We start from the raw sequence: 16505 nt of genomic DNA, 5'->3' as shown, positions 1-16505 counted from the left end.
CACCTCCAATATAGCTTCCCTGGTGGTCTAGAGTGGACAAAACATTATGCAAAGTGTGGAAACCATTTGAGGGCCAAATTAATGGCTCTGAGGGCCAGTTTTGGCCCATGGGCCGGAGTTTGACATGTATGCTCTATCATGACCTAGATGAGGGTTGCAAACTTTTGTCACCTAACAGCAGACAATGTTTAATTAAAGTGTGCCTGAAGTGAGAGCTTGGGAAAAAAATTAGATACCTCAGTAAAGGGAAGCATCTGGATAGTCCAGAAGCTTCCCCATCCCCATGAGATCACTGTTCCAGTGTTGGGAACATCTGAACCTATTTGACAAGGGCTTGATGAATAGGTTCATGCGTCTGCGCTCCCATCTGTGTACGGGCACTGCACCCATGCAAGAGCAGCTCCGTGCTCCTGAGCAGACCGTCACTGCACCTGCCCTTGTTCATGGATGGGAGCATGGCCTGAAGAAAAAGAAGGACCCAGTGACCAGCAGTGGGCTCAAGAAGAATTGAAGCCTGTATGGGATCCATAGGCTTCCCGCCACTGAGTTGTTCTTTTTTACTTTTTAAAATAACAGGTTCACTTAAAGGAATACTATCGATGTATGCATTTATTTTTAAATGCTGTATGTTGTAGCACACATTAGGACAAGTACTAGGAGCAATTTGATTCCTCACACAGCTGTTCCCCTCAGCTGTAAAATCCTCCGTCAGTCTTGGCATCAGTGTCGGATACAAAATGTATCTAAATACTGACGGCTCCCAGAGGGCTAGACCATGTCTCTGCACAGGGGAGTTGCTATCAACTCCTCAGTTTATAGTTTAATTATCACCTTGCTGAAATAATCTTATTGATATGGTGGTAAGGGGTTAAAGATTCTAGCAATGTGTGTTTATTATCTTTGTTTCTCTTGACTGATAAAGATACTAATAATGCTAATTGTAGACAGTGGTCTGCCCCTCTCAGCAGCTTGTAAAGTGGATGCAGCCTGGAGTGAATCACCACAAGCAGGCAGCCAAGCAACCAGTCTGACTGTAAACACGGACTAGTGTTATAGCTACCGTATATACTCGCAAGCAAGCCGACCCGCATGTAAGCCGACCCCCCCACTTTTACCCCAAAAAACAGGAAAAAATGATTGACCCTCATGTAAGCTGGGGGTAGGAAACGCTGGCCGCGTGATCCCCCCAGTATGTCCCAGTATAGCTAGTATAGTGCCCAGTATAGGTAGGTAGTGCTCAGTATAGCTAGTAAAATGCCCCAGTATAGCTAGTATAGTGCTCAGTATAGCTAGTATAGTGCTCATTATAGCTAGTATAGTGCTCATTATAGCTAGTATAGTGCTCGTTAAAGCTAGTATAGTGCTCAGTATAGCCAGTATAGCCAGTATAGTGCCCAGTATAGCCAGTATAGTGCTCAGTATAGCTAGTATAGTGCTCAGTATAGCTAGTATAGTGCTCAGTATAGCTAGTATAGTGCTCAGTATAGCCAGTATAGTGCCCAGTATAGCCAGTATAGTGCCCAGTATAGCCAGTATAGTGCCCAGTATAGCCAGTATAGTGCTCAGTATAGCTAGTATAGTGCTCAGTATAGCTAGTATAGTGCTCAGTATAGCTAGTATAGTGCTCAGTATAGCTAGTATAGTGCTCAGTATAGCTAGTGAAGTGCCCCAGTTTAGCTAGTATAGTGCTCAGTATAGCTAGTATAGTGCCCCATTATAGCTAGTATAGTGCCCCATTATAGCTAGTATAGTGCCCCATTATAGCTAGTATAGTGCCCCATTATAGCTAGTATAGTGCCCCATTATAGCTAGTATAGTGCCCAATTATTGCTAGTATAGTGCCCCATTATAGCTAGTATAGTGCCCCATTATAGCTAGTATAGTGCCCCATTATAGCTAGTATAGTGCCCCATTATAGCTAGTATAGTGCCCCATTATAGCTTGTATAGTGCCCCAGTATAGCTAGCATAGTGCCCCAGTATAGCTAGCATAGTGCCCCATATAGCTAGCATAGTGCCCCATATAGCTAGCATAGTGCCCCATATAGCTAGCATAGTGCCCCATATAGCTAGCATAGTGCCCCAGTATGGGTGGGTAGGTGGGTAGGTGCTGTCCCTCCCCGCTCCCCCCGCTGCTATTACCTTAGGCGGCGCCGCTTCCTCTATCCCCGTCCTCCTCCGGTAACTCATTCACAGCAGCGCGCCTCTCGCTGCTGTGATGACGAGGAAACCATAGAGAGCGGCTTCCTGTAGCGGCGATGCCGTTACTATGGGAACCGCTCTCTATGGTTTCCTGCGTCATCACAGCAGCAGGGGGCGCGCTGCTGTGAATGAGTTACCGGAGGAGGACGGGGATAGAGGAAGCGGCGCCGCCTAAGGTAATAGCAGCGGCGGCCGCGGGGGGGCGGGGAGGGACAGCACCTATACACCCACCCACGACTCGCAAGCAAGCCGACCCCCCAACTTTTGGGGGGTAAAAAATTTGGCTTGCTTGCGAGTATATACGGTAGTTATATTCCAGCAATATTACAGCTCATTTGGTTACCTGTTACCACCTCAGATCAGCCCATTTCTCCTCATGTCTCCTGCATGCTGTGAGTGACACAGTGAAATATATTTGTGAGCTGTGTGACAGAGTAACCAAGCAGCTCAGGGTGACCCAAATTACTATGAGCTGTGTGAGAAATGAATTTTTAAGTAGGGATAGCGAGAGAGAGAGACCTGGGTGAATAAATAAAGTGCCCCTAGCACTAGTGCTAATGTGTACACTAATATAGAGTATTAAAAAAAAAAGTAGTTTCAATCGATAGTATTCCTTTAAGGTAAATAAAAAATAAATAAAAACAAAAAAAAATCACTCCAGGTTTGCTGCATCACTTATGTACTAACGTTATGTACACACGTTACATTTCTGTCTAATGCTGGGCATACACGGCTCGATTCTCCTGCTCGATAGATTCCCCGATCGATTCTGCAGGCGATTCTCTTATCTTCCGCTCGTTTTTCTTATCTTTTTCCCATCGTCCTCAATGCAGAATCAAGCAGCGAAACGATCGGGCGGGAGATCGGACATGTTGGAAATTATCGAGCCATCTAAATGGCTCAGAATCGAGCCGTGTATTCCCAGCATAAGACACGGTCAGCCCTCCGCCCTCCTGCTGCTATGGAGGAGGACTGATGGTGCAGCACATGATGAAGTGGCATGAAGTGAGCAGTTAAACAATGGGGTTTTTTTGTCTGCTATGGCACATTAAATAATCGCCATCATTGCACAAACCCAGGTTGAGACCCGGTATTCTTTTTCCCTTTAGTAGAACAATGCCCTCTGCCTGCACTCAGCCGAGATGATCTGTCAGGCAGATGACTGGTCGATGCATCACTGCCAACTAGAAATGTTATTGTATTGTATTGTAACTGTACGCATGCTAGACCGCCTCAACCAAGAACAATCTAGCATGTGTACAGGGCTTTAGTAATTCAACACTGATGAAACTGTTATTATGCTGAGGCAAAAGTTTATCATTTAAAATGCATTCATACTTTAATAATCATACAACTGTTTCTAGCTACTCAGATCACTATGAAATCCCATATTATAGGATAAGGAAAAATAGGAGCAGAAAGGAAGTCCTTTCTAGTTTAATAACGTAAGTGCTTTGCTGTACTGACAGAATACCAGAATAATAATTTCCATAAACCAGCTTTACTTACAATGTAGTAAATTGATGATATTTTGTTTCTTTGATAAGAGAGCTGGGCGCTGAATAGAAAATGGTCTGGCAGCTTTTGCATTCTTTAAATTGGTATGCAAACAAAATGTGGGTTTTAAGGCCATCATACTCCTTTGAGCACATTGATCAATAAAAAAAAAGATGTTTCCTATCGGTACCCTGAGTGCTAAAAAAATAAGAAAATTAAAAGAATTACAAATATTTTGGTCAATGGTAGAATGCTGGAATTATCCCACAACCTAAATATATATCCCATTTTACATAGGACAAGGCAGGCAGAAAGTCAGGGGGAACTCTTATTTTATGCACAACTTCACACTCCTGCTGTGCTCCCCCCAACAGCAGTCTGGTAGATTCCAATTAATGATGACATTGTACCCATTAGTCCAACTAACCATGTAGGGAAACGTCCACCCCATAGAAAACCAGGGGGCATCCAGTGGATGGCATTTGCCAGATCAGAGAGACAGCTGATAATGCACAAAAGTTCAGACTTTATTTGAAATTTTATTTCACCTCGGCTTTTGGGAGAATCACCCCTGTTAATGAAAAACACAAATACAAATCAGAAAAATATCAAATGTTACCATTAAAGTATCACTCCATGCATATCTTTGAAGCCCCTGTGGTCTATGATCAGCATCCTAAGAGAATTTTTACAATCTCCTTCCTAACGCTGGGCTCCTCCTTTTGCTTTCAAATATCTCCTGTTACAAAAATAAAAGAAGCATGGCAGCCATCTTGAAGAAGGCTTCACTGTGTCATACAGGACACTGGGAAAAAAACTGATTCAGTCAGTGTAAAATTCCGTCGCTATGAAAATTCCGCTGGATTTTTACGAAATTCCTCGGAATTCCGGCGGACAAATTGAAAAAAAAAAAAAAAAAAAAAAAAAAAAAAAAAAAAAAAAATCGCTAAAGAGACCTTGTTTATCCTATATGGTAGCCCATAGTCCCTATTAACTTAGTCCTCCCTTCCTCCCTCCTCCCCCCAGGGTCTCATCTTCCAGGGAATTGTAGAATTTCAAAAGCCAGCTTACATACCGTGGCTGGGAATTGAACCCAGGTCTCAGTGTGTGGTAGGTATCTGACTTAACCCCTATACCACCAACCACACTACATGCTGAAGCCAGCCTAGCATGTACCATTATGATCAATCCAAGTGAAAAAGTAGCATGCTTAAGGATTTGTAGAATTTCAAAAGCCAGCTTACATACCGTGGCTGGGAATTGAACCCAGGCTGGGCTGGGAATTGAACACAGGTCTCAGTGTGCAGTAGGTAACTCATTTAACCACTATACCACCCCAGGAAGGAAGGAAGGGAGGAAGGAGGAGGGGAGGAGGGAGTAGAAATAGATAGGTGAAGAAATAAATGTGAATTCCGTAAAATTCTGCAGAATTTCGTTTTAGAGATAGAGCAATTCCGTTCCGACTGGCGGAATCAGAATTGACCCAATTCCGTCCAGAATCGCGGAATTGAGAATTCCGCGGAATCCAGAATTTCGCGGAATCCAGCGAGCATCTCTATTCAGAATGCCCAGCTAGCTTATGGTGACCCAGAACTAGTAGGAGAGAATAAGGGGCTAAAACAGACAGAAAAGCCTTCTTAAAGCTGAATTATCACAAATACCTTCTGGTTTAAGTTAGCAACTGGTTTCCAATGATGCATACTGCTGAATATGAAAATAAACTCTTTATGCCAATAAAGGCAGGCACACATCCAGAACTGCTGGTGTATAGTGAGCCTATAGCTTATACATTTTACAGACCCACATCAACCCAAAATGCATAAACCCCATTTCAAACTTTCTGGTCCGTATCCGTGTATGGCATGGATTGATATGACTATATGGGATATGTTTTGGACCAGTGCTGCAGAATACCCAGATAAGCTCATGGAGATACAGAACCACTAGAAAAGAACAAGGGGCTAAATGTCAAAACTGCTCTGATCCATAAGATGAAAACAACCTCTAGTTGTGAAGTGGTTAAAGACAACCTGTTACTTTTTCCAACATGTTAAAGTACCAGACAGTACTGGTAAAGAATAACATCAGCTTAGTATCACAGCCAGAGTCTTTACAGGAGTCACAACATAGCCATCTTCAGTGAGGGTCAGGAAGGCTTGCTGCTGCCCCATGATAAATCCAGTGAGACATGATCCACACTTTGCCATAGTGCTATACTCTTATTATAGCTGGGCTGTTAAGAATGTGCTTTTTCTTTTCTGTAAAGTGAAGTGGAAATCCAAAAGAGTTTCTACCCTTTTAACCACTTGCCGACCGCCCACAGCCCATGGGCGGCGGCAAAGTGGACGCCTAAAGGACCGCAATACGCCTTCAGGCGGCGCGTCCTTTAGGCATGCCGGGGGAGCGATCGCGTCATTGATGACGCGCGCTTCCCCCGGCAACTGGCTCCGCCCACCCGCCGTAACATCCCGCCGGCCATACGGAAGCGCCGGCGGGATGTTAACCCCGCGATCGCCGCTACAAAGTGTATAATACACTTTGTAATGTATACAAAGTGTATTATACAGGCTGCCTCCTGCCCTGGTGGTCCCAGTGTCCGAGGGACCACCAGGGCAGGCTGCAGCCACCCTAGTCTGCACTCAAACACACTGATCTGCCCCCCCCCCCCGCCCACTGATCGCCCACAGCACCCCTCAGACCCCCCCCTGCCCACCCCCCAGACCCCTGTTTGCACCCAATCACCCCCCTAATAACCCATCAATCACTCCCTGTCACTATCTGTCAACGCTATTTTTTTTTATCCCCCCCCTGCCCCCTCCTGATCACCCCCCCACCCCTCAGATTCTCCCCAGACCCCCCCCAGACCCCCCCCCCCCCTGTGTACTGTATGCATCTATCTTCCCTGATAACCTGTCAATCACCCGTCAATCACCCATCAATCACCCACTGTCACTGCCACCCAACAATCAGCCCCTAACCTGCCCCTTGCGGGCAATCTGATCACCCACCCACACCAATAGATCGCCCGCAGATCCGACATCAGATCACCTCCCTAATCCATTGTTTACATCTATTCTCTCCTCTAAACACCCACTAATTACCCATCAATCACCCCCTATCACCACCTGTCACTTTTACCTATCAGATCAGACCCTAATCTGCCCCTTGCGGGCACCCAATCACCCGCCAACACGCTCAGATTGCCCTCTGACCCCCCCTTATCAATTCGCCAGTGCATTAATTACATCTGTTCTTCCCTGTAATAACCCACTGATCACCTGTCAATCACCTGCCAATCACCTATCACCCATCAATCACCCCCTGTCACTGCCACCCATCAATCAGCCCCTAACCTGCCCCTTGCGGGCAATCTGATCACCCACCCACACCATTAGATCGCCCGCAAACCCGCTGTCAGATTACCTCCCAAATGTATTGTTTACATCTGTTATCTTCTCTAAACACCCACTAATTACCCATCAATCACCCATCAATCACCCCCTATCACCACCTGTCACTGTTACCTATCAGATCAGACCCTAAGCTGCCCCTTGCGGGCACCCAATCACCCGCCCACACGCTCAGATTGCCCTCAGACCCCCCCCCCCCCCCCTTATCAATTCACCAGTGCATTAATTACATCTGTCCTTCCCTGTAATAACCCACTGATCACCTGTCAATCACCTGCCAATCACCTATCACCCATCAATCACCCCCTGTCACTGCCACCCATCAATCAGCCCCTAACCTGCCCCTTGCGGGCAAACTGATCACCCACCCACACCAATAGATCGCCCGCAGATCCGACATCAGATCACCACCCAAGCGCAGTGTTTCCATCTATTCTCTCCTCTAAACACCCACTAATTACCCATCAATCACCCCTTATCACCACCTGTCACTGTTACCCATCAGATCAGACCCTAATCTGCCCCTTGCGGGCACCCAATCACCCGCCTACACGCTCAGATTGCCCTCAGACCCCCCCTTATCAATTCGCCAGTGCAATATTTACATCTGTTCTCCCCTGTAATAACCCACTGATTACCTGTCAATCACCTATCAATCACCCATCAATCACCCCCTGTCACTGCCACCCATCAATCACCCCCTGTCACTGCCACCCATCAATCACCCGCTGTCACTGCCACCCATCAATCAGCCCCTAACCTGCCCCTTGCGGGCAATCTGATCACCCACCCACACCAATAGATCGCCCGCAGATCCGACGTCCGATCACCTCCCAAGTGCAGTGTTCACATCTGTTCTCTACCCTAAACACCCACTAATTACCCATCAATCACCCCCTGTCACTGCTACCTATCAGATTAGACCCCTATCTGCCCCTAGGGCACTCAATCACCCGCCCACACCCTCAGAATGCCCTCAGACCCCAGCCCTGATCACCTCGCCAGTGCATTGCTTGCATCTATCCCCCCCTCTAATCACACCTTGAGACACCCATCAATCACCTCCTGTCACCCCCTAGCACACCTACCCATCAGATCAGGCCCTAATTTGCCCCGTGTGGGCTCCTGATCACTCGGCCAAACCCTCAGATCCCCCTCAGACCCCCTTCCGATCACCTCCCCAGTGCATTGATTGCATCTATTTTCCCCTCTAACCACCCCCTGAGACACCCATCAATCACCTCCTGTCACCCCCCTAGCACTCCTATCCATCAGATCAGGCCCAATACAACCTGTCATCTAAAAGGCCACCCTGCTTATGACCGGTTCCACAAAATTCGCCCCCTCATAGACCACCTGTCATCAAAATTTGCAGATGCTTATACCCCTGAACAGTCATTTTGAGACATTTGGTTTCCAGACTACTCACGGTTTTGGGCCCGTAAAATGCCAGGGCGGTATAGGAACCCCACAAGTGACCCCATTTTAGAAAAAAAGACACCCCAAGGTATTCTGTTAGGTGTATGACGAGTTCATAGAAGATTTTATTTTTTGTCAAAAGTTAGCGGAAATTGATTTTTATTGTTTTTTTTTCACAAAGTGTCATTTTTCACTAACTTGTGACAAAAAATAAAATCTTCTATGAACTCGCCATACACCTAACGGAATACCTTGGGGTGTCTTTCTAAAATGTGGTCACTTGTGGGGTTCCTATACTGCCCTGGCATTTTAGGGGCCCTAAACCGCGAGGAGTAGTCTAGAAAACAAATGCCTCAAAATGACCCGTGAATAGGACGTTGGGCCCCTTAGCGCACCTAGGCTGCGTCACACATGTGGTACCGCCGTACTCAGGAAAAGTAGTATAATGTGTTTTGGGGTGTATTTTTACACATACCCATGCTGGGTGGGAGAAATTTCTATGTAAATGGTCAATTGTGTGTAAAACAAATCAAACAATTGTCATTTACAGAGATATTTCTCCCACTTAGCATGGGTATGTGTAAAAATACACCCCAAAACACATTATACTACTTCTCCTGAGTACGGCGGTACCACATGTGTGGCACTTTTTTACACCCTAAGTACGCTAAGGGGCCCAAAGTCCAATGAGTACCTTTAGGATTTCACAGGTCATTTTGCGACATTTGGTTTCAAGACTACTCCTCACGGTTTAGGGCCCCTAAAATGCCAGGGCAGTATAGTAACCCCACAAATGACCCCATTCTAGAAAGAAGACACCCAAAGGTATTCCGTTAGGAGTATGGTGAGTTCATAGAAGATTTTATTTTTTGTCAAAAGTTAGCGGAAAATTGATTTTTATTGTTTTTTTCACAAAGTGTCATTTTCCACTAACTTTTGACAAAAAATAAAATCTTCTATGAACTCACCATACTCCTAACGGAATACCTTGGGGTGTCTTCTTTCTAAAATGGGGTCATTTGTGGGGTTCCTATACTGCCCTGGCATTTTAGGGGCCCTAAACCGTGAGGAGTAGTCTGGAAATCAAATTCCGCAAAATGACTTGTGAAATCCTAAAGGTACTCATTGGACTTTGGGCCCTTTAGCGCAGTTAGGGTGCAAAAAAGTGCCACACATGTGGTATCGCCGTACTCGGGAGAAGTAGTACAATGTGTTTTGGGGTGTATTTTTACACATACCCATGCTGGGTGGGAGAAATAACTCTGTAAATGGACAATTGTGTGTAAAACAAATGAAAAAATTGTCATTTACAGAGATATTTCTCCCACCCAGCATGGGTATGTGTAAAAATACACCCCAAAACACATTCTACTACTTCTCTTGAGTACGGCAATACCACATGTGTGGCACTTTTTTGCAGCCTAACTGCGCTAAGGGGCCCAAAGTCCAATGAGCACCTTTAGGCTTTACAGGGGTGCTTACAAATTAGCACCCCCCAAAATGCGAGGACAGTAAACACACCCCACAAATGACCCCATTTTGGAAAGTAGACACTTCAAGGTATTCAGAGAGGGGCATGGTGAGTCCGTGGCAGATTTCATTTTTTTTTGTCGCAAGTTAGAAGAAATGGATTCTTTTTTTTTTTTTCTTTTTTTTTGTCACAAAGTGTCATTTTCCGCTTACTTGTGACAAAAAATAATATCTTCTATGAACTCACTATGCCTCTCAGTGAATACTTTGGGATGTCTTCTTTCCAAAATGGGGTCATTTGGGGGGTATTTATACTATCCTGGAATTCTAGCCCCTCATGAAACATGACAGGGGGTCAGAAAAGTCATAGATGCTTGAAAATGGGAAAATTCACTTTTTGCACCATAGTTTGTAAACGCTATAACTTTTAGCCAAACCAATAAATATACACTGAATGGTTTTTTTTTTATCAAAAACATGTCTGTCCACATTTTTCGCGCTGCATGTATACAGAAATTTTACTTTATTTGAAAATTGTCAGCACAGAAAGTTAAAAAAATCATTTTTTTGCCAAAATTCATGTCTTTTTTGATGAATATAATAAAAAGTAAAAATCGCAGGAGCAATCAAATAGCACCAAAAGAAAGCTTTATTAGTGACAAGAAAAGGAGCCAAAATTCATTTAGGTGGTAGGTTGTATGAGCGAGCAATAAACCGTGAAAGCTGCAGTGGTCTGAATGGAAAAAAAGTGGCCGGTCCTTAAGGGGTAGAAAGACTGTGGTCCTCAAGTGGTTAATACAGTGACATAAATACACTTATTTTTTTAATCTTGAATTGGGCATAAGGAGGAGGCTAAAGGCAGGACCTGACATTCCACAGTGTTGCTACTTTCATGCTTGCATGATCAGTGGATTAGCACAACTCAATTTATGATGCTGGGAGTACACAATGAGTTTTTTTGGCAGATCGATGGTTGGATAGATCATTTCCGACAGGTCTGATTTGATTTAATTTTGTTTTTATGATAGATTTCCTCACAGAAGTGAATGTAAATTGATAGGAAAAACAATCTGAAAATCAATTGGTCAGGAAATCTGCTGAAAAATCTTATTGTATATTCCCAGCATAGGATTGTTGGAAGACTAAACATATTTTCTAACATAGATTTCATTTGAAAATGTTGAAAAGTGACAGGCGCATTCTAATATTGAACACAAAGTACGATAACTTACTCAGAATGTCTTCCTTTACTTCTTCTCAGTTTAATCAACATTCTTAAAGACCTAGGAGGTGAAATGGAAAAAATGGAGAATAAGTGTAAAATAAGTCATCTACTTAAAAAAAAATTCAAAAAGAACCTAAGGCAAAGAAAAAATACCTATGCTACCATTAGAGATGGCCCGAACGGTTCACCGGCAAACGGGAACCGGCGAACTTCGGTGGTTCGCGATTGCGGAGAACCGCAAACTTTTTTGGAAGTTTGGTCAGCCCCTATACTACATCATTAGGGTCAACTTTGACCATCTACATCACAGTCAGCAGGCACATTGTAGCCAATCAGGCTACACTCCACCCTGGAGCCCCACGCCCCCTTATAAAAGGCAGGCAGCGTCAGGCACTGGACTCGTGTGCCTGCAGTAATTAGAGAAGGGAAAGCTGCTGCAGAGAGAGCTATAGGGAAAGCTTAGTTAGGTTCTTGTAGGCTTGTTAGCTTGCTCCTTGCTGATTCTTATTGCTAAAAAAGCACCCCTCAACAGCTTTTGAGAGCTAATCTTGTTCTTGTTGGTGGTAATTTCTACTGTGCCACGGCCAGGCCCAGCACATTCAGTGAGTGACTACCTGTGTGTGTGAAAGGCAGCTGCACATATGTAATCCCAATCACTGCACCTGTTCACTGTTCAGTGCACCTACCTACCTACGTGAGCGCACACATTGTTAATACCACCAGTCATTGCACCTGTTTACGGTACGTACATGTGTGTGTGTGTGGCAGCTGCACATTTGTAATCCCAATCACTGCACCTGTTCACTGTTTAGTGCACCTACCTACCTACATGAGCGCACGCATTGTTAATACCAGTCATTGCACCTATTCACGGTGTGTGTGTGTGTGTGTGTGTGTGTGAGAGAGAGAGAGAGAGAGACAGGCAGCTGCACATTTGTAATACCAATCCCTGCATACCTGTTGACTGCACCTGTGTGACCGCGCGCTGTTTAGTATACCAGTCCGTGCATACCTGTTAACTGCACCTGTGTGACAGCTGCACATTGAATTGTAATACCGGTCACTGCATACCTCTCACTGCACCTGTGTGACTACACATTGTATTAGTCAAGTCAGTGCATAACTTTCACTTCATCTCTCCCCCCCCTTCCCCCCCGATATGGACAAAACAGGCAGAGGCAGACCCAGAGGCAGGCCACCCGACAGGTCTGTTTGAGGTCATGCTGACGTGATTTTGTGCGACCCTAGACAGTGCTCAGAGGTAGGCACGTCCCATCAACTCCCAAGATTGTCAGGACGTGGTTGACTATTTAACACAGAACACCTCATCTTCCGCAGCCACCAGCGCTACTCCAAGTACCACATCCATTACATTTGACACTTTGCAGGAGTTATTTGGTGGGGAAATCACCGATTCACAGCCATTATTGTTACAACAAGATGAAGGCGCTAAGCAAGTTACACCATCTCATACAGTACAGACCAAAAGTATGGACACACCTTCTCATTCAAAGAATTTTCTTTATTTTCATGACTATGAACATTGTAGATTCACACTGAAGGCATCCAAACTATGAATTAACACATGTGGAAGCATAGTACATAACCAAAAAGTGTGAAACAACTGAAAAGCCCCAGCTGCTTACCTGTAGCCGTGTTTCGGCGAGTCCTCCAGGACGGCTGCTGCTGAGACATTGTTGTCTCCTGTCACACTGGAAATACCTGAAATAAATTGAAAAGTTAATTAGGTATGAGTCCATAAAGGACTCCTCCTCCCCCTCTCATTCAGTTAATCCTGAGTACCCATTCATCCATGTATACGTATATAATTCTCTCTCATATGTAGGGTTGGGAACTCTGGCAGCCGTCCTGGAGGACTCGCCGAAACACGGCTACAGGTAAGCAGCTGGGGCTTTCTCCCATCGTCTTCCAGGACGGCTGCTGCTGAGACCAGCGAGAAATTTTACCTTAGGGAGGGATGATGGCCTGTAGAACCTTTCGTCCAAAACTTTGGTCCTGGCTTGAAAGTAGTTCCACCCGATAGTGTCTGATGAATGTGGTGTGTGAAGACCAGGTTGCGGCTTTGCAAATCTGCTCTAGGCTTGCCCCTGACCTTTCTGCCCATGATGCTGCCAAAGATCTAGTAGAGTGTGCTGTTACTTTAGTAGGAGCTGTTGTATTAGAGGCTTTATAAGCTAATGTGATAACTTCCTTTACCCATCTAGAAATAGTGCTCTTAGATGCTTGTAACCCCTTTCCTGAACCTGCATGAGAAATTAATAAATGGCTCGACCTACTCCAGTCAGCAGTGCGCTGAAGGTAAACTAAAACTGCTCTCCTAACGTCTAGCGTACTCCATTTCTTTTCTCGATCATTGGTAGGATTTGAGGAAAAAGAAGGTAGAATTATTTCCTGCGACCTATGAAAGGCTGTGGCTACCATAGGTAAATACGCTGGATCTGGTTTAAAAACTATCCTGTCCGGGTGTACCACCATATATGGATCCTTAATGGCCAAGGCCTGAATGTCGCTAACTCTCCTTGCTGATGTGATAGCTATCAGAAAAGCTACCTTTAGAGACAAAAACTTCAAAGGTACTTCTGACAAAGGTTCAAAAACTTTTCCGACGTTAGGAAATCTAGAACTAAGGATAAGTCCCAAGGCGGCACCAACTTTTCTGAAATTGGTTGTGACCTGGCTACCGATGTGAGAAAATTTTTAACAAAATTATTTTTTGACAACTGTCTATTTAGAAAAACAGAGAGCGCAGAAACGTGAACTCTTAGTGAACTAACTGCTAGTCCCAAATCTACACCACTCTGCAAAAACTCCAAAATGAACTTTAGGTCATTAGTTCTGACCCCATTTTTTTCTTTCCAAAACAAAAAAGCTTTCCAAATTTTGGCGTACTTTTTTCTTGTTGAAGGTTTTCTACACTTCACTAAAGTGGAAAATAACCTTTTTTGAAAACCCCTGTTGCTCTAAGATGCTTTCTTCAGCATCCAAGCTGTGAGGTTTAACATGTGTGGATTGGGATGATACCGACTTCCCTGTATCAACAGATCTGCCCCGCTGCCCAAGTACCAAGGACCCCTGATGACCAACTTTTGGAGATATGGGAACCAAGCTCTCCTGGGCCAATTTGGACCTATGAATATAACCGTGCAATCTGATATCTGTATCTTGCTGAGAACCCTGGGAATCAGTTTGAAGGGGGGGGGGGGGGGGGGCATAGAGAAGTCCCTTTGGCCATTCCACCACTAACGCATCCAGACGATTCTCCGGCACTGTAGGGTGTAGAGAACAGAAGTCCTCTACCTTTGCGTTTTGCGGCGTCGCAAACAGATCTATAATTGGGCAACCCCATTCCTGTATGATCTGTAGAAAAATCTGCTGATTGAGTTGCCACTCTGCTTCCACTGACATCCCCCTGCTGAGTGAATCTGCCCATCTGTTTTTGATTCCCTGAATGTGCACCGCATTCAGAGAGATCAGATTCAGTTCTGCCCAAGTCATTATAGTCAATGCGAGATCTCGCAGACTTTCAACTCTGGTTCCCCCTTGTTTCTTCAAGTAGGACACTGTAACAATGTTGTCCGAGTATACTAGAACTTCTTTATCCACTAGGTGAACTTGAAGTCGTAGGAGCCCCAGTTTTACCGCCATCAATTCTCGGAAATTTGATGAGCTGCTCATCATCTCCTGACCCCAGAGGCCGCTGACTTGGAAATCTGAATAATGGGCCCCCCACCGCGACAAACTGGCGTCTGTGTAGACTCTTGCCGGGGACATCTGGAGCCAACGTCTCCCTAGTGACAAGTGATTTTGACAAGTCCACCACTGAAGGGACCGAAGGACCTGGTCCGGGCATTGTACATAGTTGTCCAAGGACCTCTGATTCCTGTCCCAAATGAAGAGAAACCAGGTCTGGGTAACTCTTGAATGAGCCTGGGCCCACTCTACTGCTGGGAAAGTGGAGGACATCTGTCCCAGTAGAGACATGATTCCCCTTAGCAATACTCTTTTTTTCTTCCCTGAAAGTCTGCACCTTCTGTATTAATTTTTCCACCTTGTCTTCTGGTAGGTATACCATCTGCGTTGTGGTGTCCCATAGCAACCCCAAAAACAATATTTTTGGGGTTGGATTTGGCTGGGATTTTTCTTTGCTTACAATCCATCCCAGCTTTGTTAACCACTTTATTGAAAAATTTAGCTGCTTCTTTAAAATGTCCTCGGTTTCTGCTAAGAATAGGAAATCGTCCAGATACGGTAGAACCCTTACATTGTGGAGATGAAGAAAAGCGATTACCTCTGCTACGGCTTTCGTGAAAATTCTCGGCGCGGACGTTATTCCGAACGGAAGGGCTCGATATTGGTAATGACATTGATTCTCCGATCTGAATCGCAAACCTGAGAAACTTCTGACAAGCTGGGTGAATCGGTACGTGAAGATATGCATCTTCTAAATCCAAAGTTGCAAGGAACGCTTCCGCGAACATCGAGTTTTTTACAGAGGTAATGCTTTCCATACGGATTTTTTTCTCCACAATGTAAGGGTTCAGGGGTTTCAAGTACAGAATCATTCGGAACTTCCCTGATGGTTTGCGGACAAGAAAAACTTTTGAATAAAACCCCTGGAAATGTTTCTGCAGCGGGACTCTCCTGATCACATTTTTTTCCAGTAATGATATTACTGAGTGCCTTAACGCCTGTGCCCACTGAGGATCTCTCGGGATCCCCGTCACTAATGTGCTGGGAGGAGGAACTGCACTGAACTCTATTCGGTAACCGTACTGGATTAAATTCAGAACATAAGGACTTTTGGTTACCTCTTTCCATGCAGGAAGAAATTGTTCTAACCTCCCCCCTACAGGACCCTGATAGTCATTTTGCTGGTTTTGCGGGAGGGCCCTGGGTTTTGTTGAACAGAAAGGAACCCCTACCTCTGCCCGCATTATAAGTCCATCTTTTGGACTGAAAAGTACCTGTAGTAGAAGATTCTCCCCTTACCGGGTTCCTCTTATTCATGAAGGGCTTTTTGGTAATCTTCTTTTTGTCCGGAAATTTTTTTCCCTTTGTCATAAGATCTTTCTAACACTGCATCAAGATCTTCCCCAAATAACAATTCCCCTGGAACTCCATGGAGCATAGATTATGTTTCGAAGCACAATCTCCCTCCCAGGCGTTTAACCAAACAGCCCGTCTGGAGGAATTAACAAGAGCCGCTGCTTTTGCCGATGCCCTTAAGCTTTCCGATGCTGCATCCGCAAGGAAGGCTACCGA

General features: G+C 45.0%; 1 protein-coding gene across 2 annotated transcripts in view; it reads right to left on the bottom strand.

Moving 5' to 3' along the window:
- Positions 1–3622: 3622 nt before the first annotated feature.
- The window catches only part of PEX11G (peroxisomal biogenesis factor 11 gamma), a 30270-nt gene continuing 17387 nt past the window's right edge, over positions 3623–16505 (bottom strand). The window contains exons 4-6 of one of the 2 annotated variants that reach the window (XM_068271213.1): positions 12869–12944; positions 11230–11280; positions 4208–4269 (exon numbers count right to left, since the gene is read on the bottom strand). In XM_068271213.1, the coding sequence (XP_068127314.1) occupies positions 11260–11280; positions 12869–12944 (97 nt within the window). In that variant the 3' untranslated portion in view covers positions 4208–4269; positions 11230–11259. Of the gene's footprint in view, positions 4270–11229; positions 11281–12868; positions 12945–16505 lie in introns of both variants that reach the window. The other variant, XM_068271212.1, reaches the window with a different exon arrangement.

This window comes from Hyperolius riggenbachi, chromosome 1 (assembly GCF_040937935.1).
Source record: "Hyperolius riggenbachi isolate aHypRig1 chromosome 1, aHypRig1.pri, whole genome shotgun sequence".
Taxonomy (NCBI): domain Eukaryota; kingdom Metazoa; phylum Chordata; class Amphibia; order Anura; family Hyperoliidae; genus Hyperolius; species Hyperolius riggenbachi.
The sequence above is the reverse complement of the archived record's forward strand: the minus strand, read 5'-3'. Positions and strand labels throughout refer to the sequence as shown.